The sequence below is a fragment of the Lipotes vexillifer genome, unplaced genomic scaffold (genome assembly GCF_000442215.2).
Source record: "Lipotes vexillifer unplaced genomic scaffold, Lipotes_vexillifer_v1.1 scaffold469, whole genome shotgun sequence".
Classification (NCBI taxonomy): domain Eukaryota; kingdom Metazoa; phylum Chordata; class Mammalia; order Artiodactyla; family Lipotidae; genus Lipotes; species Lipotes vexillifer.
In genome coordinates, this window is record NW_006788006.1 from 2,371,668 (window position 1) to 2,395,156 (window position 23,489).

Consider the following 23,489-nt stretch of genomic DNA (forward strand, 5'->3'; position numbering starts at 1 on the left):
CTGGAATCCCACAGCCAGTCAGGGAAGGGGGGCACTTTTAGGAAAGAGAGACGTTTATACCCTGGCCATTGGGTGGGAATTTAGGGGAAGAAATTGAGCAGGTCAAACCCATAATATTGGGGCAAACCTGCCCCCTCCATCAGCGAAACACAGCCCAGGTATGGTGGGGGTGGGAGGCGGAGCTGTTTTGGGACTTTCCAGTAGCCCAAGCTGGGAGCTGGGGGAAAGGATGTTGAGTGGGGATGGGAAAGGACTGAGGTCATGTGAGAAAGGTTTGCTTCCCGGCAATCAAGAGAACCTGCTGGAAGCAGAGGGTTCCATTGCCTGAGCAGCTGAGAAACCCTGAGCGAGTCCAGTCACTCCTCTGGACCTCAGTTTCCTCATCTGTTAGATGGGGCTGCCGATGGGGGTGGTGGTGAAATGACTCAGTCATTGTAAAGGGACTCCATGGGAGCGCCTGCTGAGTCCCCCTGTGAGCTGGGGACTCTCACAGAACTGAAGGGGACCCAAGCCTCACCTTCTAGAGCCGAGGTTCTCACCGGAATTGATTCTGCCCCCCAGGGGAAACTTGGTAATATCTAGGGGCATTTTTTTTGTTGTCACAACCATGGGGTAAGGTGCTATGGGCCTCTAGTGGGTGGAAGCCAGGGATGCTGCTCAACATGCTACAGTGCACAGGGCAGGCCCCACAGCAGAGAATGGTCCAGTCCAAATGTCAAGAGTTTGGAGGCCGAGAAACCCTGTTCTAGAACTTCAGAGTGGGGAGCTGGTGCTCCAAGCAGGAGGTAGAGACTAGCTGAGGCCATGAGGCAGGAAGGAACTTGACAAATCAAAATGCAGAGAAATGGTCACAGGGGGTGGAGCAAGAAGAAGTTAGGGGCTGGGGGCGGGGGCCGGGGCGGGGGGGCCCTGGGAGGGCAGTGGGAGCCATGGAGGGGGGGCACGACCATCTGGGCTCGGGACCATGGTGAGGACAGTGCAGAATTCTGGGAATTCTGGGCAGATGCAAGGGACCTGCCCCCACCCCCAGCCACGCACAAGAAGTTGCCCGGACAATAGTCAGGATTCCAGGGGAACTTGGAGGAAGGAAGATAACAGAGGAGGAAGGAATTATGGTCCATGGGAGGATCCAAGAAAGTGGGTTGAAGGGTTTATCAGATGGTAGGCTTCAATCTTGAACACCTTCCAATTTTTTTTTTTTTTTTTTTTTTTTTTTTTTTTTTTTTTTTTTTTTTTTTTTTTTTTTTTTTTTTTTTTTTTTTTTTTTTTTTTTTTTTTGGCCGTGCCACGCATCTTGCGGGATCTCAGTTCCCCAACCAAGGATTGAACCTGGGCCACGGCAGTGAAAGCTCAAAATCCTAACCACTAGGCCACAAGGGGACTCCCAGTAGCCTTCGATTTTGAGAAGCAGAGAGGCTCTCTGGAGGAGGGGGCATTGTGACACAGGCCTGTGTGTGTCTGCAGATCCAGGTTTGATCCCAGCCCTGCACTTTCTGTGGGAAGGGATTGGGAACCAGGACAAAGTGTCCGTCACCACAGCCTCGGTTTCCTCTCGGGACCACTGCCATCAGAAGATCCCGGCGAGGAGATGAGAGCAGAACACTGCAGGCAAGCTGATGAGGGTGTAGAATTCTTTAAGACGATCCAAATGGACAAGAGGGCTGGGGAGGCAGTGGGGTGGTCACTGCCAGAACCGCAGGGATTCCTGAGAACATTCTAGAGCAGGGAAAGCTGGATGTGGATGTCAATGGGTGTCCACCCTGGTCCGCAGGGCAGCCCCCAGGTGCTTGGGGGTGACACAATAACACTCCAAAAACTTGAGAGTAAAGTTTTCCCCCACTAGAGGGGTGTTTACTTTTTTGGAACCCAAAGACCCCAGAAGAAAGTGACTTTCTAGAAACCGTGTCAGCAAGAAGCAGGTGCCCCACCTTCCACCCCATGCCCTCCTCAGCTCTAGGGCAGCCTTGGGCCAACTCCGCTACTTTTCCATGCCCAAGGTGTCCCTCCAGAGCTGCCCCATGGACCCCTTAGGCTACCCCATCCCCCCTCCCTCCCCACAACCGTGTTGCCATGTGGTCCCCTCAGAACGGGCCAGGTCAGGAAGCCTCAAAGGGGGTAGCAGAGAGGGAACCGGACCAGTCCAGGTTGTGGCCTAAAAGACATCAAAACAGGGACTCAGAGGCAGACACAACACGGGCTCCGCCCCCCCAAGCCCTGCCCCGCTCCGGGACAGCCCCCCCCATCCCCTCCCTGCTCACTGGGCTCTCCTTCCCTCTCCAAGATTCTTATCCTCGGTGCCCAGCCCTCTGCTCCGCAGGTAGGCCACCTCCCCAGACCGTGACCCATCCCCAACTCCTGTCCTTTCCCAGCTTTCTTTTCCCCGGAGCTGCCCCCTCCTTACCGGCCGGCTTTCTGGTACCTCAGATCAGCAGGGCCTCGAGGACCAAGACCACGACCACAGCGAACAGGACGCTCGAACAGCTAGAAGAGTTGTTCTCAGCTGAGGCCTCACTCCCTCTTCTGGAGTAGAGATGGGGACAACTCAGGCAGCTGCCAGGCCGGCTCCAGCAGCTGGAGGCTGCGCCCCTAAGAATCTCCACTCCTCCCCCACCAAGTCACTGGGGAGGATAGCTGGCAGCGGCCACCCCATGGCTGTGTGACACAAGGGACAAGGCTGGGACTTAAACTTTGCCCCCTGAGCAACGGGGTTTTTCGAAGCCAAGGGGGTCGCGAGTCTTCGGGGTGGAGTGAAAGGGGAGTGGCCGTGGGGGTGGGGTCGTCTCGGACCTTAGTCGCTGCACCTCCGCCAAAGTGTCCTCCAGCTTCTGCTTCAAAATCTTGACCTCTCCTGGTGGGGTCGGGTACAGAATCAAAGGGCGAGTCAACACACTGACCACGCCCACTCACCTGGCTCCAACCCGGGACAAGTCCCCGCCTCTAGCCCCGCCTTCATTCAACCCACGCTGGGAAACCTGGCGTGCTCCCCCTTCCCCTACTGCAAATGGAATCTGGCCCCATCCCTCCCTCCCGACCCCAACCCTGGGACCCTCCCTCCTTAGTCCTTTTCAATAACTGGCCCATCCCTCCGAGCCCCGTCCGTGGAACGCTGGCCTTGTGCTTTTCTCACCTTGAAGCTCCGCCACCTGTGCCTGCTCCACCTTCAGAGAATCCCTCAGGGTCACCTGCGACGCGGGGGTGGGGGTGGGGTGTGGGAAACTGGAGTTCTGTCCTTGGGCCCTGGACCCCCACTTAAGCCCTGGGATCAGAGGAGCTTGGGTCCAAACCCCCTTCAGTTTCCACTCCGACCGTCCCCTGCACCTCAGTCTCCCACCTTGAAGAGTGGCCACAACCTCCCACCCTCCCAGGGCCACCGAGAAGGGTGTGATCCTCGAAATGGGAGTTTTGAGGCCCTCCCCAAGAGAATTTGGAAGCTCCCCATGCCCAAACTCTAGAAGTTTCCACATCCCCCGGGGCTATTGCCCAAGAAGATTGCGAGGTCCTCCCAAAACCAGAACACGGGGCGGGGATTTCAGAGTCCAAGTGCAGGACCAGTGGGAGTTTCAAGGCCCCCCCACATCAGGACACAGATGAAAATTCCGAAGTCTCTCAGGATGCAGTGGAAGTTTCAAGAGCCTCTTCTTTCCTTGGGACCTGGTGAGGTCCTGATCCCAGCCCCTAGAGGGGACTTCTGATCCCCCAAGACTGGGGCCCGAGGAGAGTTTCTAGCTCCCACACACCAGTGCCCTGGAGTCTGGAGATTCCCCCATATCCTAGCAGGGATACCGAGGCCCCTGATTTGGGTGCTCTGGGGAGTTTTAAGGCCCCACCCCACACTAGCACCCTGGAGAGAGTTTAGAGGTCTCCAAAGCCTGGTGGGGACATCCAGGGGGGAGTTTTAAGGTCTACCTTGATCTCCACGTAGACCCTGTAAGAACCGCCCACAAGTACAGGGCCCTCTCTAGGGGGTGCAGTGGCTTACCACCGTCTGGTTGCAGGCGGCGGCCTGGACCTCCATCTTGTGTAAGACTTCCTGGGCCTGGGTTAGCTGGTGCTGCACGTACCGAGTGCGGTTCTGACACTCCCGCTCTGCTTGGAGGCCATCCATGCAGTGCTTGCTGTTGGCCCTGACATCAAAGATGAGCAGGGCTACAAGTAGAACCATCAGAATCACCAGTAGCAGCAGGAAGCACAGGCACCGTGGCAGCTTGCAGCAACACAGCCCCGACTCACTCAAGTGGTCAACCATGGGCACAGGGTTGTAGTGATAAAAAGTAGGTGCCCTCCAGATCTGCCCGTAGGGAGTCTGGACGGGAGTTAGGGGAGGGCGCCGGAACCTCCTCTGGGCTGGGGCTACCCCTTAATAACCGTAGGAGCTGTGCTGACCAATGACAAGTTCCAGGAGGATCCTCTGACTTGGAGATACTTGAATGGGGACATCTAAAGGCAGAGCAGAGCTCAGGCTTTCTGTTTCGGTTTCCTTTTTCCCTTTCCCAGAAAAAGAGGTGGGTTGTTTCTGCCTAATTATGACCTCGGGACTTTCTGGGTTGTTTGCTGGCCAGTGAGATCCTGTGGGAGGGGAGCTGGGGCTACCTGCGGACACCCCATCTCAAGTCCCCGCCGTTCTCCTGCAGTGACAACTGCAGTTCCTGAGTGCCTAGTGCATGCCAGCTTTGTGTTCATCTGTACCACGACCTGAAGAGGCTGAGGGCATTTTTGGTTCCCAAGTCCCCAGCTGGGGAAACTGAGGCTGAGAGGTGACTAGTGGACTGGGGACAGGGTCTGGGTCTGACAGAAGAGGCTGGGTTTTTTTGTTTTTTTTTTTGCTGTTTGCGGGCCTCTCACTGTTGTGGCCTCTCCCGTTGTGAAGCACAGGCTCCGGACGCACAGGCTCAGCGGCCATGGCTCACGGGCCCAGCTGCTCCGCGGCATGTGGGATCCTCCCAGGCCGGGGCACGAACCCGCGCCCCCTGCATCGGCAGGCGGACTCTCAACCACTGCGCCACCAGGGAAGCCCGAGGCTGGGTTTTGAATTCAGGGGTCTCCCTGGTGACCTAGCAGGGGTTCACTTAGCATCCCTGCCCCTCCCCCCCGCCAAGGGGACCATAGGGTGCCCCATGGAGGGTGTCAGAGGAGGGACCGTAGCCTGTGGGAGCGGGGAGACGATCTGGATGGACCCACGAGACTAAGGCTGCAGTCCCCCTATTTGGCCACCAGAGGCTGCCCCAGCCAACAAACCAGGTCCTTGTTCTAGCTCCACCCAGAAACCGGCTCCTACCTCCACAATCTGTCCCTACCACCCCAGGACTCCATGTAAACCCGCTGAACTGTAAGCGAGCAGGACCCTGTGGGGCCTTCATTCCTGAGTTGTTTTCACAGATGTGAAACGCCTCCCTCACCAAATGGAAGATGTTAACTACTTGATGACCATGAGCATGTAGCCCCCAGGCCTAGTGGTGCCTAAGGATTGATCATGTTAACCCCGGTGACACCACCCTGTTACCTCACCATCAGCCAATCAGAGAACTGTGCACGAGCTGATCACACACCCTGTGACCAACACCTCTCCCTCACCGCCGCCCACATACCCGGCCTTTAAAAATGTTTTGCTGAAACCCTTCGGGGAGTTCAGGGTTTTTCTGAACCCCGAGTTCACGAGCCTCCCGCCTCCTTGCATGGCCCTGCGATAAACCTTTCTCTGCTCCAAACTCTGACGTTTTGGTTTGTTTGGCCTCACTGTGCGTAGGGCACACGGACTTGTGCTAACAGAACCTCAGTTTCCTCATCTGTAAAGTGCGGCCATAACAGGAGCAGCCTCAGCAGGAGGGGCCAGTGAGGAGTTTTGAGTAAAATGCTTTGGCATCCAGTAGGCACTCAATGGATGTGTGGACAGCTGTGTGGCTCAGGGCAGAAGGAGAGGTGGGTAATGCAGAAACATGGCCGTGGAGTGAGGAGCACATTTTGAGGAAAGATGATCATGTCCATCTGGAACACGTTGAACCCAGAGGGCCCAGGGGTCGTCTGGGGAGAGGCCTCCAAAGGGGGTTGGACCCTGGATTGAGCTTCAAGGAAACTCAGGCCACACTGATCTCCCCTCCATGTGGCCTGGGGAGCCAGAGCTTCCTGCTGGAAATTGGCTTGATTACAGGCTTCCAGTTGCCGGCTGTGACCCCCGGAAGGCAGCTGCGTGCTTCTCCTGTGGCTTCTTTAGCCGCAGCCTGACCACAGCCCAGATTCTGTTGCGTCAGCCATTTGCCGTGTTTGCAGTCAGCTGGGTCATGATGGTGCATGGGGCCAAGGCCAGGGGCCCAGGTCCCCAGCTGGACATCCCTCTGCCTAGAAGACCCCCATTAAAACCACTCAGCAGCCAAATTGACAAGGGATCAGTGATGATCTTGCTGAGGAGGCCCAGGGGGAGCTTGTGTGTCCCACGAGTAGGGTCCTCCGTTCCAGGCCAGGACTCCAAGTGCAAAGACACGACCCTTGGCAAAGCTGATTTATTGGAGCCCCACTGTGCTGGCCTTAAGACTTTAGGGTCAGCTTGGGACCATGATTTCAGGTAGAGGCCAAGATAGTGTGTGAGCAGCCCTGCCTCCCTATGGGACCCTAGGCAAGAGATTTCCTCATAGCCTCAGTTTCCATAGCTGTAAAATGGGGGTGATCATAATAGAATTTTTGGGTGCCCCCCTTACATTCTGCAACCAAAGCGAGTGCCTTATTCACCTCACTCTAGTCCCAGTGCTGCAAACAGAAAGTCTGTGGGTATTCCCTCTAAAATTCCCAATGGAAATAGTTATGCCACCGTTCTGCTGATTCTAGCTTTGCTGTTTTTTAAAGAATCATTTTATTTTGGTTTGCAGAAATATAGCGAAGATAGTACAAAAACATTCCATAGACCCCACACCTCATTTTCCATACTTTGACCCTCTTACATCTGTATGGTACATTTGTTAAAATTAATGAACAAATTCTGATCGATAACATTATTATTAGCTGAAGTCCATGCATTATTCAGATCTCCTCAGTTTGTCGCTAATGTCCCTTTTCTGCCCCAGGATCCTCACGGGACATTTATGTCTCTGGGCTGAGACAGTTTCTCAGACTTTCTTGGTCTTGATGAACTTGACAGTTTGGAGTCAGGTGTTCTGTAGGAGGGCCCTCAGTTGGGATTTGTCTGGTGTTTTTCTCATGGTTGGACTGGGCTTTGGAGAGAGGAACCACAGAGGGGAAGTGCCTTTCTCATCACACACGAGTCCAGGGCATGCGCCGTCAGTGTGACTTATCACTGTGGTGTTGACCTTGATCACCTGGAGGAGGTGGTGTGCCCTTTGGCAGGGAGTCACTATTTACAGCCCACACCTAAGGGATGGGGAGTCGTGCTCTACCTCCTTGAGGGCAGAACATTTGTGTAAATTGTTTGGGATTCTTCTGCCTGGGAGATTTGTCTCTTCTCCCTCATTTATTTATTTATTCAATCATTTATTTATATCTGTGTGGACTCACGGATATTGATTTTACACTTGACATTATTTTGTCACTCAAATTATTCCAACTTTGGCTCTTTGTTACTTTTGACAAACTTAGTTCCACCAAAACATACTGGAACATTCCTTGTAGGCAAGTAGAAACCACATGCTCACAAGGGGTTCAGTTAAGAGAAGGCCACCATAATTCTCTGGGGCAGGCAGGGCAGAGACTATTTTAGGAGCAGGGAGCACACACAAGGGAGATTTTTCTTTCCTTTCCTTTTTCTTTTTTTGGCTGTGCCTCATGGCTTGTGGGATATTAGTTCCCAGACCAGGGATTGAACCCAGGCCCTCAGCAGTGAAAGTGCAGAGTCCTAACCACTGGACTGCCAGGGAATTCCCATAGGAGATTTTTCTTTTTGTGGTTAATTATAAGAGAATAATGTAAGACATTAAAGAAACACATTTCATAGACAAAAAGCTCATCCATAATCCTTCCTTCACTTAACTGCTTTATTTCTGTTCATGAAACTACACATGTATTTCATTGCATTGACAGAACACACCTTACTTTGGGACATTGAGGTGTTTTCAGTTATATATGGCCGTGTGTGGGCGACAGAGGACATCGCCACGCTTATAGGAAGGCGCTGGCCCAGGGACGATTCTGCCCCCAGGGGACATTTGGCAATGGCTGGAGACAGTTTCGGTTGTCACAACTGAGGGAGGAAATGCGCTGGCATCTAGTGAGTGGGAACCAGGGCTGATGCTCAACATCCTATATAATACATAGGACGGTGACCCCACCACTACAGAGGATGCTGGGTCTCAACAGTGCCGAGGGTGAGAAGCATTGCCCTGGAGGGTCTTAGGTGCAGCTTAGGAATCATACTCAACCTCAAATTCCATCTTGGCTCTGGACCAGCTCCTTCACCTTGCTGAGATTGTGCTTTCTTTTTTCTTTTCTTTTCTTTAAAAAAAAAAAAAATGTTTATATAGAATTAGCTCGTCTTTTTTAAAAAAAATTATTTATTTATTTGGATGCGTTGGGTCTTCATTGCTGCACACAGGCTTTCTCTAGTTGCGTCCAGTGGGGGCTACTCTTCCTTACTGGGGGAGGGCTTCACATTGCCGTGGCTTCTGTTGCCGAGCACGGGCTCTAGGTGCACAGGCTTCAGTAGTTGTGGCACACGGGCTTAGTTGCTCCATGGCATGTGGGATCTTCCGGGACCAGGGATCGAACCCGTGTCCCCTGCACTGGCAGGCAGATTCTTAACCACTGCACCACCAGAGAAGTCCCAGATTGTGCTTTCTTATCGAATGGGTGTGATATCAGCTCCTTCCCAAGTTGTTATGATGATGAAATAAATCAATATATCAGAAGCGTTTAGCTCAATACCTGGTGACTTCTCACACCCCTGTGAGAGTTCATCCCTGTCACCATTTGATAAGTTTTGGATTCAACTGAATTCTTTCCTTAGATTGAGTTCCCAGAAATGGGGTTACTGGGTCCCAGGGGAGGCGTGTCTCCCTGGCTCTTGCTTTCCCTAAAGAGGAATCCAGAATTTAATCTATTGCCTGCCCCTGAGTGGATTCTTGTCTCTCTGAGTATGTCACAGTTATTTTTGTTTTCCTTCCAGCTCCTTCCATGGTCCCTGTTCCAGCAGCTCCTCCCTCTCCTGTAAGACACACAAGCCCCAGAGTGTCCTCCACCCACATTGGACATTTCCCTGGGTCCATAGTTCAATCAGTGCCCCTTTCTCAGTCCCAAGGCTGAGTGTGGGCATTCAAACCATGTTCCTTGTTGCAAGAGGTCACCAAAAGGATGTGACCACCAGTTGAACTGGGAGCTGGACCGGGGCAATTGGAGGCTCCATAGCTCTTCCTTTATCCTTGGAACGTATATTCTGCCCACTTTTCTCATTTCAAGTCATTTCAAGACAAACCTTGAGAAAGTAATGCACTTTTGAGACCATCTAGATGATATATCTGACTGTACACCCATTAAGACCTCTGTATAAACTTGTAAGATTCTGGTGGGTGGGTGCAGATATCTACTCATGTTGCAGCCACACAAGACAAGCCTCATAAGTAAGTTCCCTTGCTTATTAAACCTGCCACCTACCCATCTGGAGTGGTCTGCCTCTTTCTTCCATCTCTCCTTACCCTCTGTCTATAGGGGCCAGTTTCAGATTTCACTCAAGGAATTCCAGAGGTTGGGAACCAACAATTGGTGAGCCAGCCGGGAGACTGAAAACATGGGCCTTGGGGAAAGAGGCATTGCACGGGAAATTACAGGTTGGTCATCAACCTCTTTGTGGGGAAGAGTGGCCTGTATGTAGATGCTCATGGACCTCTGCATAAGTTCAGGGATGTCCTGAAAACACCAACTGGTCTGATGTTCTGTTTGAGGAACTGTGCAGAGTGCACTTCAGGAAAGAAGGGAGATTAATGGCTTCCACAGGGGGCTGGCCACTGATGCCCAACTAGAGGCTGAAGTTTGAGTTAGAAGTTGAGGGAAGAGCTGAGGTTAGAGAAGGATGTGAGGTTGTTCACTACTCTCCTAACTTTGGGGCTGATGGACAACGTGAGAGAGCAGGATGTTAAGTTGGAGAACTGAGTGTGCTGTTTTGCAAAGCTAGGAGGGTGCAAGCTGTCTCAGATTAAGGTCGGGACACTTGTGACAAAGCCACTAAGAGGTAGGACCCCTGGGAAAGTGAGGAGAGTGAACGGGAAGATGTTGTGGTGATTGATGGTGAAACAGACAAAGCACTCTGTGCTGTTGGACCCCTAAGACCAAGGAAAGCAAAAGCACAGCACTGACAGACTCAGCCAGTGGGGCAGCCCCCAGTTCAGGAAACATTCATGATGAGAGAATATATGTCTGCTGAGCTTATTGATATAGCGTCTGGGAAAATTAATAAACATTTAATTTAAAATGGAGTGGGGAGGCCTGAAAGACGAGCTCTCATACCTTACCCCTCAGTGTCAATTCTGCAACAGAAAGAGATGGTACCTTTGCATCTCCAACAGGAAGAAGATTACTACTTTGCTACCCAACAGGAGGAAGGAAGGATTTCTCCTTGCCGGCAACGGCCCAGCCAATGAGAGACTGTCACAACTCAGCCGAAGAAAAGCCACTACACTTCAAACTCCCAGTTTCCTCCAATGGATTCTTTGTTTATAACAGCCCTTCCCAACTCCCACCCTTCTCTATAAAAGAACGTTTCTCTCCTATGTCTCCAGACTTGCCTGTGGTTCTCCATAGATTGCATGTCCCAAATTGCAATTCTTTGCTGTTCCCAAATAAACCCATTTTGTTGGTAAAATAACTGGCTGTTTTATTGTTTTAGGTCAATATTACTTGGTATCTGAGAAGTGGGGTTCTGAGAAGACCCCCAGTGACTCTGAGGCTGGTGAGCAAACAGGTGTTGGTACCCACAGAGCCCACTGAACTCCCTGCTTCCTTGCCAACCCTTGAGTTTCAGGGTAAATTTTCTCCTGGATTCAAGCTCTGCTCTTTTTGCATTTTGAACGTCTCCAGGCTTTATTTGGGAATCTGATTATTGTTTTTATTTATTTATTTATTTATTTATTTATTTATTTTTGAAGCCTTCATCCTTTCTGTTAAAGGCTTTGTCCTTTCTGTGAGTACTCATTTGGCACTTTGGCCTGACTTTTGAAATCAGGCTATTTCTCCTGGAACTGTGCTAGTCTTCAGTCTAATTCCTTTTGGAACCTGGCTGTTCCTATTGGAACTGTGCTATTTGCTCCCCAAGGGAGGGTCAAGCTGGTTCCTTTTATTTTTGTGGTACACGGGCCTCTCACTGCTGTGGCCTCTCCTGTTGCTGAGCACAGGCTCCGGACGCGCAGGCTCAGCGGCCATGGCTTACGGGCCCAGCCGCTCTGTGGCATGTGGGATCCTCCTGGACCAGGGCACGAACCTGTGTCCCCTGCATCGGCAGGCGGACTCAACCACTGCGCCACCAGGGAAGCCCCCAAGCTGGTTCTTTAAAGGGGGTGAAGGTGAGGGCGGATCGGTGGGTTGGGCAGAGGCATACTTAAGTGGTCTGCATACCACCTTGGCGGTGCTGTGTGCAGGAATCATGTACAGTTCCCTGCTTTCACTGGCACCACAGGAATGGCAGTTGGTTTGTGGTCTTTCTGTATCTTATTGTTCATAACTGCCCCTACTGAGCATGCGTGTAGTTATTTTCAGTCCCTTATATTATAGTTTCTTTGTATTCTGTTGCTAGAGGAGACATTTGTCCAGGTGCAAGCCTTCCAGTAAAGGGTCCCAGGTCCCAGCCTGTCTCAAAACTTACCAACCTGGCTTTCCAGATCTATATCAGTTAGTGCACATGCTTGTTGGTGAGGGTCAAGACAAATATCGAATGAAACTAGACAAGTGGGAACATCCTCTGAAAGAGATTTAGAAAAATAAACCCCTACCTTTTGGCAAGAAGCTGGAACATTTGCTGGAGACCTCCACTGATAAGTTACAGGAGCTTCTCCTATACCTGTTGACTGGAACAAAATTTAGGTTTGCACACAAAAATCTGATGAACCTGTTCATGACTATTATAATCAAATTCAGATTGTTTCAGAGAAAATTCTGGTCTTCCTTCAGATGCTGAATCCACTTGGGTAGCCTTCAACTCTGTGTTTATTAGTGTACTGAACTGGGATCTTTCTCTTTTAGTTAAAAGGACCAGGGTCGAGGGGGAAACCGTGTCCACTCCAGATTTAGTTAATTTGGCAAATCAGCTCGCTCACACCCTAGAAGAGTCACCTAAAAGAAAGACCTGCAAAATTCTTAATTTTCAACTCTGAAAAATGAAGTTCTCTAAATGAAACCAAAACTTTCTAGTTTCTTCTATTATTGCAAAAAGCCAGGACATTGGGAATGAGATTGTTACAAATTTAGGCTTTCAGACATCTTCAGTTTTCTAACCAGCCTTTCTAATTCCCAATGATGAGGCTCCAAGGAATTACATCGGCTCTTCCCAATACTCTGTCTTAATCTGCTCAGAGAAACAACTCCCCAGACTGGGAATGAACCTCTCTCTGTCCTTATTGACACTGGAGCCACACTCTGGGTGTCCAATCCCACTGCTTTAGAGCAGCCCCTGCCTTGGAGAACCGAAACAGTTCAAACATCGGGGATCTCTGATGAACCTCAAGAGGTTCCTGTCTCTGAGCCTATTCCCTTTTGTTTAGGTCCCTTGAGGGATAAACCACCCTTTTCTCCTTAGTTCCTCTGCCCGTATTTATTAGGCTGAAACTTCTTAGAAATGTATCATGCCAGAATTTCTTCCTCCCAAAATGGGGAAATAATACTTGAATTTGACAGTAGCAATCAAAATAACCAATCAGGTGAATTAAATAACCCTTCAACATCTTTTATTTGCCCCATCTCTGATGATACTGGAGCTGATTCTGGAAACCCTGATCATTTGTCCCTATTGATTCAGCTACCACCCCCCTTATGGGCAAAATCTCCACCTGGTGCTGGCAAAATCCACAGTGCATCTCCCATTGATATTCAAGTAGATCTCTCAAAACCTCTCCCCAGGGACTTCCCTGGTGGCACAGTGGTTAAGAATCCGCCTGCCAATGCAGCGGACACGGGTTTGATCCCTGGTCCGGGAAGATCCCACATGCCACGGAGCAACTAAGCCCATGCACCACAACTACTGAGCCTGCGCTCTAGAGCCCACAAGCTACAACTACTGAGCTCACATGCCACAACTACTGAAGCCCTTGCGCCTAGACCCCGTGCTCTGCCACAAGAGAAGCCACCGCAATGAGAAGCCTGCGCACCGGGACGAAGAGTAGCCCTTGCTCGCGGCAACTAGAGAAAGCCCGCGGGCAGCAACGAAGACACAGCGCAGCCGAAAATAATAAATAAATAAATTTATTAAAAAAAACCTCTCCCCAGAATTAATCAATACTCTATAAGTAAAGATGCACTTCAAGTTATAAAGCTCATAACAGAAGATTACAAGGGTCAGCACCTCATTATTCCTTACACTAGTCCTCGTAACACTCTTATTTTACCTGTGAGAAAACTCAAGGGCTGAGGATGGAGGTTTGTCAAGGACTTCCGAGCAATAGACAACATTGTTATCCCTTGTCACCCTGTTGTTTCTAACCTATCCACACTACTAACATTCGTTCCCACTGAAAGCAAAAGTTTCACCATACTTGATCTATGCAGTGCATTCTTCAATATTCCAGTTGATAAGGCTAGCCAGTATCTTTTTGCCTTCACCTGGGAAGGACAACAATACACCTCAACAGTAGTGCCCCAGGGTTTCACAGAGAGTCCCTCTTAACTTTTCACAAATATTCATTCATTCATTCATTCATTCATTCATTTATTTGCCACACTGCACGGCATGCGGGATCATAGTTCCCGGAACAGGGATCGAACCCTTGCCCCGTGCAGTGGAAGCATGGAGTCCTAACCACTGGACCACGAGGGAAGTCCCTTAACTTTTCACAAAATCTTGAAAGCTGATTTGGATAATGCAAAATTTTCTTCAGACTCTACTTTGTTGCAATATATAGATGATTTGCTCCTATGCTTCTTTTCTCAATCCTCTTCATGGGAAGATAGCATCCACCTGTTAAAACTTTTGGTCTTGGGAATTCCCTGGTGATCCAGTGTTTAGGACTCGGCAGTGGCCCAGGTTCAATCTCTGGCCAGGGAAATAAGATCTTGCGGCCAGAAAAAAAAAAAAAAAAAAAAAAAGAACAAGAAAGAAAGAGAAAAAACAAACAAAACAAAACAACTTTTGGTCTTATAAATTCTCCAAAGAAAAATTGCATTTTGCTCAAATTTAAGGTTTGATATTTAGGGCACCTGATGTTGGAACGAGGACTATATTTGGATCCAGGTAGGCTTCACAGCATCCTGAACTTCCCAAAACCTAAAACTAAGCAGCAATTATGAGGTTTTCTTGGGCTAGCTGGCTACTGTTGAAATTGGATTCCAAATTTCTTTCTTATGGTCCAGCCCTTATATGCTTTAAAAACATATAAACAGCAAACTTGAGACCGTTATTTGGGGAGGTCAGGATGACATAGCTTTTGGAGCCTTAAAGAAAAGCTTAATGAGACCACCTAATTGGACATCCTAATTATCAGCTTCCCTTTTTCCTTTTTGTATTGGAGAAGGAAGGGAATGCTCTTGGAGGACTCATCCAAAAACACGGGGACCGTCATTGACCCATAGGGTATTATAGCAAATATCTGGACCCTGTGTGCCACAGAATACCCACCACCTTTGCCTTAGAACCATTCCTCCTACTGGCCTTCTGGTTAAGGCCACCAAAGAAATAATTATGGAATCCCCCTTAACCATCTTTGCACCCCATGCAGTAGAACCCCTCCTGAATTCCCAGCACACTCGACACTTTTCAGTTGCTTACATCCTATGAAATCCTTTTGCTAACTGCTGTTCACGTAACTCACGTTGTTGTAACCTCAACCCTGCTATTTCTCTCCTCTCCTTCACTGACGCATCCCCTCACGACTATTTAACACTGACAGATCACCCTTTGACTGTCTGTAATAATTTACAGGAGACTCCTCTAACCAGCGTAGATAGTTCATGGTTTACTGATGGTTCCTAATTAAAGGATGACAATGGTAAACATCGTGCTGGGTATGTTATTACACCTCTTAAAATTGTTGAGGCAGCACCTTTATCTTTGGTTACTTCGACCTGACAAGCTGAATTATACACTCTCACTCAGACTTATACTTAGGCAAAAGCAAAACTGTAAACATTTACATCAATATCCAGTATGCCTTTGGGGTAGCCCATGACTTTGGGATATTATAGAAACAGCAAGGTTTCCTTACCGCTAATGGGGAAAATATTAAAAATGGCTCTTGGGCTTCCCTGGTGATGCAGAGGTTGAGAGTCCGCCTGCCGATGCAGGGGACATGGGTTCGTGCCCCGGTCCGGGAAGATCCCACATGCCACCGAGCGGCTGGGCCCGTGAGCCATCGCCACTGAGCCTGCGCGTCTGGAGCCTGTGCTCCGCAACGGGAGAGGCCTCAACAGTGAGAGGCCCGCGTACCCCAAAAAGAAACAAAAAAAAAAAAAAAAAAAAAAAGGAACCAATGGCCAAACTTCTGTCATGGTCCAAAGGGATGCTCCCTAAGATGATGATCTAGAAAAATTGACAAGAAATGCCCAACCATTGGCCCCAGAAAAGGAAAAGCAGTAACTGTTCATTTGATAAAAATAGAGAACTCTCGTTTGGGTTAAATAACAAATCCTGACTGGACTTGTACATCGTCTGGTGACCTGAAGGAAAAGATATCCAAGGATTGAGGCAGACGACATCTGGTGAGAAAGCTTTCCCAAGATATTCAGGCTCAAAGGTTTAGAATTCACAGAAGCCTCTCTCTCTCTCTCTTTTTTTTTACATCTTTATTGGGGTATAATTGCTTTACAATGGTGTGTTAGTTTCTGCTTTATAACAAAGTGAATCAGTTATACATATACATATGTTCCCATATCTCTTTCCCCTTGTGTCTCCCTCCCTCCCACCCTCCCTATCCCACCGCTCTAGGTGGTCACAAAGCACCGAGCTGATCTTCCTGTGCTAAGCGGCTGCTTCCCACTAGCTGTCTATTTTACGTTTGGTAGCGTATATATGTCCGTGTCACTCTCTCGCTTAGAAGCCTCTCTCTTTCATCTGGACTATTAACTGACTCTGGATTCTTATCCAAATCCTTGGTCTCTGAATTTGCAAACTACAGGCTGTATTACTGATAAAATATTTAGTTCCAAAATAGTTCTTTTGAGATAACAATATTGTTTTTTAAAAACAAGTCTTTGAAGTTTTGCTTTTTTTGTGAAAAGTCCATCAATTATTGCCTCTTGTTTAATCCTGCACTGTCTTCCCAAACCACGTGTTTAATTTTCAGTTTTGAGTGTCCTCTTGCTGTTCTCACTACTCTAAGATACAGACTTTAGATGGGAAATGCCTGAGAGGTCTCCCTCCTACTACCACTTGTTACTCGAATGTGACCTCAATAGGTTTCCAATCTGTGCACTTCTCCCTCCAGCTTGGGCCATGACACCCAGGAAAGTTTTCCTGGCATCAAGGGACAAAAGGTCACTGAATCTGGAAAAAAAAAAAAAAAAAAAAAAAAGAAGCCTGACTCTTGATCAACAATGTTTTCAGAGAAAGATTTTGATCAAGAGGGGAACATGTGAAAATTAACAAACAAAAACCTCACTTAAAATGGAGTCAAGAGGCCAGAATGCGGAGCTCTCACCCGCTACCACTCCTTGCCAATTGCAGATTCAACAGGAAGGGATGGTATCTTTGCATTTCCGACAGGAGGAAGGTTACCTCTTTGCTACCCAGCAGGAGAAAGAAAGAATTTCTCCTCGCCCAGCAATTGTCCAGCCAACGAGACTGTCAAAACTCAGCCAATGAAAAGCCACTGCACTTCAAACTCCCAGTTTCCTCTGACGGACTCTTTGTTTATAGCAGCCCTTCCCAACTCCCTCTTCTATAAAAGAATATTCTTCTCCTTTGTTTTCCAGACTTACCCGTGGTTCACCATAGATCACATGTCTCAAACTGCAATTCTTTGCTGTTGCCAAATAAACACATTTTGTTGGTAAAATAACTGGCTGTTTTATTGTGTTAGGTCAACACAGCCAAGTTCCAGCAAAAGGCCAAGGAAAGTATCCAGACGTGGTTAGTCCAGCTTTGGGATACCTGGGGTCGTGGCATTTTTCTGACTGGCCAGGAGGCAGAGAAAATGAGCAGTATTACCACACACCCTGCCCTCTAGCAGCACCTGCATGTACTTGGGGGTTCAAATGACTCACTCCCTTATAGATTATTCCAGCCTGCAGGGCCCAGTGAGGGAGACGTCCCTGGGCATGTGGAACCCTGAAAATCTATAGAGGAGGTAGGACAAGTTCTTAGGGAGCTGGGAATAAGGGAGGCCATCTATGCTCTTGTCTTTGAGGGTCCTAATTGGGCCACATTCACTGCAGAAGTGAAAGCCAAGATACTCCAGTCTGCCCCCAGCACCTGGTAGGGACTGGTATGGGATGTTGATATCCACGCTGAGCTAAGTCATGGGAATGGGTATGGGTCCCCGAGACAGAGGGGGAACTAGAGAAGACAAAAAGCTATCCCAGTCTGCTGTAAAGGGTTCAGTAAAAATAACCCAGGAGCAAATGTGATTTAACCTCATTGCTGCCAGGACCTCACCTGGAAAGGAAGACCAGAAACCCAATGCTGTGTTAGTCAACCTGTGGAAAGCCTTAAGACTGGAATAGTTCAGACCTGGCTGACTATGCCTAGTGCCCTGCTAGCTCTCACAGAAGCCTCAGGGATACAGTCCTATTCCGGATGGGTGCCTCCCATGCCTTAGGTTTAGGATGCAGGGCAAAATCACCTCCAGGTGAAGCCTATTGAGAGCAATTGAGGCTCCAAGTTGAACTGACTATTCACTAGTCCCCTTGAAATAAATAAAAGGTGATGGCTCTGGTTGACACTGGAGCCAAATGTACTCCACTACATAGCCACACTCAGAAGTTTTCAGGCCCCCTTGGTGCCACTGATGATTATGGAGGGCAATGCCTTTGGTTAGGAAGGTCCCTTTGACATTGTAAATTGGGTGTTCTCCCCACCGAGAATATGAGGTTTTTCTCTCTCCAATGCCAGAGAACATATTGGGTACTGACATCCCACAAGTTCAGTCTAAAGACCTCTACCTGTGAATTCCACATTGAGGTTAGAGTAATCAAGTCAATGCTGAGGGGAAATGCCAGCTGGGAACCAGTAAGTCTACCGGCCCCCCCGAATAGTGGCTACTGTCAAATGATGTAAATTGCCTGGGAGGCATAATCAAATAGGAGAAACTATCCCCAAACTGCGCCAAGTGGGTATCGTACACCCTGCCCCAGGTATGGCTTGTAAAAAAGCCAGATGGCTCGTGGTGGGTGACCGTGGGCTATCGAGAATTGAACACAGGGGTGTCCCCCATCCATGCGGTTGTGCCCCAAATTGCCACCGTCTTAGATACCTTGGCCGTAGTCCTAGGAGTGTACCATGCTGTGCTGGACTTAGCAAATGCTTCTTTTCAATCTACCCCTGGCCACTGAGTCACAAGATCAATTTGCCTCCAAGTGGGAGGGGCAACAACGGACTTTTCAAGCACTTCCCCAAGGCTACCCGCACAGCCCCACCATATGTCATGGGATGGGAGCCCCAGACCTGTCCCTGTTCTCCTTCAAAATGAACCCATTATATTGATAATACAATGTTGACAGGTAAAGACTTGCGTCTGCTGCAGGACACTCTGCAGATTTTGCTGGAACATCTGTGAGGGAGACGATGATGTGGATGAACCCACAGGAAATTCAAGTCCCAGGCACCACCGTAAAGCTTCTGGGAGTCATTTGGTTGGGTGAGAGGTACATTGTCCCAGAAGCCGTGATTGATAAGGGGCAACCCCTAAGAATCTGAAAGAGGTGCAAGCTTTCATAGGGGTTTGGGGGTTTTGGAGGACTTTTATTCCCCACCTGATGCAACGCCTCCATCCTTTTTAGAAAAATTTTATTGACATATAGTTGATTTACAATGTTGTGTTACTTTCTGCTGTACAGCAAAGTGACTCAGTTATACATATATCTATATATTATTTTTCATATACTTTTCCATTATGGTTTATCACTGGATATTGAATATAGTTCCCTGCGCTAGACAGTAGGACCTTGTTGTTATCCTTCCTATATATAATGGTGTCTCCATCCTTTATACCAGCTTTAGAGTAAAGAAAGGGCATGTGGGGATTAGAGCAACAAGCTGCCGTTGAGAAGGCAAAAAATACTAGTGAACCAGATGAAAGCTCTGGGCATCTCCCAAGCAGGGCTACCATTTGAGTTTGAGTTAGATAGGACCTCTCGCGAAAACCAGCATATCATGGTAATAACATCCCTTCTTATCAAGGGGTGTATTGACAATATGCTCCATTGACCCACCTCTGCCATGGCTCAGACTCCCACGTTGACTGAGTGACAGCGTTTTGTGCAGCAGAAGAGCACCCGGTCGGCCAGCCCACTCTCTCTAGAAATGCGAGCGCTCCCAGGCTTTGTAGAGTATGTAGATCCGCCAGACACCCACTGCTCCCACCGCCTCTATTCCTGTGTAGCCCCTGCAACCTGTAGAGAGGAAGTCGGGGAAATTCTTGCTGATGCCTGCTTCACCTACGGGTCTAGTCGGGCAACCGGTGACAGGGATTGTAGCGGCTATTCAGCCCAACACTGACACCATCTGGATGTCAAACGAACTGCAGCAGCCAGTGGGCTGAATTCAGAGCGATTTGGCTGGGGATCACTCAGGAGTCCAGGCTGTTTGCTAACCTTTGCACTGATAGTTGGACTGTTCTGAAGAGATTAACCCTATGGCTTGGACAATGGGAAGCCAAAGGGTAGATGCTTGTGAATAAGCCCTTCTGGGGTGAGGATATGTGGAGAGACATTTGGGTTCGCTTCCAACAGCCTGAGGCAGCCTTCACTGTATTCCACGTCCCTGGTTCTTAAGGTGCTGATGCCCCCTGGCAAATGGGGAGCTGATGCTCTAGCCCAGTATGAGGCCTAGTGGACCCCTCAATAGATACAGCAGATTGGGCACATAGGAACTGCAGCCACTGCAGTTCCTGACTGGGATGGCATATTGCCAAGGATGCTGGATTGCCCTTGAAATAAAGTGACTTGGTTAATGCCATAACAGCATGTGTGTTCTAAACAACACCCCAGGCAACTGCCAAAGGACTCTGGCGCCATCCACTGGAGTTCCCAACCAGTGAGGGATTGGCAAATTGATTATATTGGCCCCCTCCCTCCAAGTGAGGGTTCTAAATGTCTTGGTTTACGTGGACACAACATCTAGCCTAACCCAAGCTTTCTCCTGTGGCTGCCCAAGCCAGGTTGCCACCATTAGGGGATTAGAGAAACGGAGTACAGATACCCTCTTCAAATAGACAGTGACCGGGGGTTACATTTTAAGGGTCATGTGGTGCAAGATTTGGCAAAAGCACATGACGTGGAACGGAAGTTCCATTTCCCCTAAAAGCCACAGGCAGCAGGGTTGGTAGGAAAGAAGGATGGGATTTTAAAGCAGCAGATTAAATGACTAACAGGTAAAACCACCTTGGCTGATTCGACTAAAGTACTATCCCAGGCTTTAAGACATTTAAATGATTGACCAATAGGGCCTGTTGCCTCATATGCCAGACTGGGGAGCCCTGCCAAGACACCCAACACTGTAAAGTTACGGAAGTGACGGGAGACAGCCACTGGCCCGACTCTCATCATGGTGGATCACCACGCTGTGCGGCTGAGAACACCAAGCCCCATCACACCTGAGACAGGCGTTATCTACTGGACTTTGCAGTGGGGCGGCCCATAGGGATGGGTGAGTTAGTTCACATCCCCAGGTGAGGAGGAATCCCATTGTCCTGCTACAAGCTGCGCCCATGGAAATGCACTGTCCCTGGAATGGAACACGTACCACTGAGAGGGACGACAAGGTGGTGGTCCTGGTCTGACATATCCCACCCCCAGTCTATCTCACGCCTGACAGCGCTGCCTCTGCTGGCCAACATATATGCTATGTACAACCTAAAGCTGCAGCCACGTTAACAGCTAAGGATCAGGCCACAGGTGTAATTCTTCTAGAAGGGAAGACCTCCCAGTACCAGTTCCTACGAAATAATCTGTTTTTTGTTTGTTTGTTTGTTTGTTGCGGTACACGGGCCTCTCACTGCTGTGGCCTCTCCCGTTGCGGAGCACAGGCTCCGGACGTGCAGGCCCAGCGGCCGTGGCTCACGGGCCCAGCCACTCCGCGGCATGTGGGATCTTCCCGAACCGGGGCACGAACCCGTGTCCCCTGCATCGGCAGGTGGACTCTCAACCACTGTGCCACCAGGGAAGCCCCTAATCTGTCTTTTTGACCTTAGACTTTTGCTGTTCCTGTGGTGTTCGGTCACAGGATGGGGACATGATGGAAATACCTTCCTACAGTGGGCCCACAAATATGCCCAGCAATCAATCCAGCTGTTGGGTATGTGGGCAGCTGCTCCTCTCTAGTTCATTGGGATCGTCATGGTGGGTACCAACACTCCAGTAACGAAATAAGAAGGCACTAAAGCAGTATGTGACATTACAGAAAGAAACAAATTAGGATGAATGCTCTTAATTCATCTGATATTACCAATATTACCTGGGGCACAAACCGTCAGTAACACTGGACATGGGTATTATTTTTCTGTCAATCAATCAACACAGGCAGCCCAGCCAACTGCTGACCAGAAAGGTCCTAAAAGCACCACCATCAGAAGCATGGATGGCAACGCTCAGATTTTGGAACGGATTCATGTGGCTTACCCCGGGTTAGGGATATTTGAGCACCTAGGTACCCCTATGTTGGGAACAGAAAAAACACTTTCAACAGAACCAACCCAGTTGTACCAGGAATATGGGGAGGATACCATTGGAACTGTGCAGGTATTCTGTCATATTAAGGAACAGCAACTGGTCTGGCACTGACTGGTCATGTCACCCACATATGTATTGGGTAACCCTAAATAGGACCCAACGATGTGTGGGAAAACTCTTTGGCTGTGGCTTCCACCTGGATGGTTGGGCTGCTACACCCTGGGTATGGGGAGAATCCACCCTACAGTAACAAAAGTTGCCAACTTCCCTCCCCTCATCTGCTATCTCCCAGGTGGGCAAGTTCTGTTTTCCACTGGTACGATCATTTGGCCACTGTCTTTATTCCCTCTATTGGCCTGGAGGACGTTATAGCACACATAGAAGCCCTTAGTCAATACACCCAGCAAGCCTTAAATGAGAAGAGCTGTCCTCCAAAATAAGATGGCCTTGGACATCACTACTGCCTTGCAAGGAGGCACCTGGGCCATGATCCAAGCAGAATGTTGTGTGTTCATACCCGATGAGTCTGCTAATGTAGCATCTTTATTAAAGCACATGAGGACACAGTGAATGCCCTGAGTGACCCCCAGCCTCAGACACTCAATAAATCGGTGGTTCAGATCATGGTGATTTCGAACACACACAGCAGTGAGCGGTAGCTGGCGGTGAGCAAGAGCTTGAAGTGAGATCTTAGTTCCCTGACCAAGGATTGACCCCTGGTCATGGTGGTGAGAGTGCCAAGTCCTAACCACTAGACCACGAGGGACTGTGGCTAGAGTCTGGGCCCCAGTCTTTGTCTGCCTTTAAAAGAGAACTTTCTGACAAGGAGACGGAAGGTAGAAAGGAAAGTAAAGCATCTATTAGAAAAGCAGAGTACAGACGGACGGGTGAACTCAGCAAGAGAGTCGTGCCTTTGGGAAGTTTCAATCCTTTACAAGGGGGCAGTCTCCTGGGTCTTTGTTTCCCCTCTGGCCAATCATCTTGCTTTGGGCCCATGGCTGATTTGCCTCAGGACCCTCTGTAGGTGCGCACATACCTCAGAGAAGATGGATTCTAACACAAGGGCCTCTGGGGGGGTGGGGGCGGGGAATTGACATGACTTATTATGGTCTGGTGTCCCCTGGCCGCCCCTCTTTTAAAAAATTTATTTATTTATTATTTATTTATTTTGGCCACACTGGGTCTTAGATGCGGCAGGGGGGATATTTGTTGAGGCACACGGGATCTTTAGTTGCGGCATGCGGACTTCTTCGTTGCGGCATGCAAACTCTTAGCTGTGGCATGCATGCGGGATCTAGTTCCCTGACCAGGGATTGAACCCCGGGCCCCCTGCATTGGGAGTGTGGAGTTTAAGCCCCTTGACCACCAGGGAGGTCCCTGTCCCCTGCCTTTTGACGCCCCGAGGAGCCTTTTAACGCATGTGTGGTGTCTTTCTTGCCCTAAGGATGGGAAATATGTGACCTCTTGATCTACTTTTTTTAAAGATTTATTATTTTTTAATTTATTTCTGGCTGTGTTGGGTCTTAATTGCGGCA

The 23,489-nt window shown here is 49.2% G+C and overlaps 1 protein-coding gene across 1 annotated transcript; it reads right to left on the reverse strand.

Moving 5' to 3' along the window:
• Positions 1 to 2,420: 2,420 nt before the first annotated feature.
• On the reverse strand, positions 2,421 to 4,273 carry BST2 (bone marrow stromal cell antigen 2). Its single transcript, XM_007461015.1, has 4 exons — positions 3,980 to 4,273; positions 3,128 to 3,182; positions 2,788 to 2,848; positions 2,421 to 2,520 (listed from the first exon to the last, which is right to left on the reverse strand). The coding sequence occupies exons 1-4, from the start codon at positions 4,244 to 4,246 to the stop codon at positions 2,421 to 2,423; spliced, it is 483 nt and encodes a 160-aa protein (XP_007461077.1). The 5' UTR covers positions 4,247 to 4,273.
• Between the last annotated feature and the right edge of the window lie 19,216 nt (positions 4,274 to 23,489).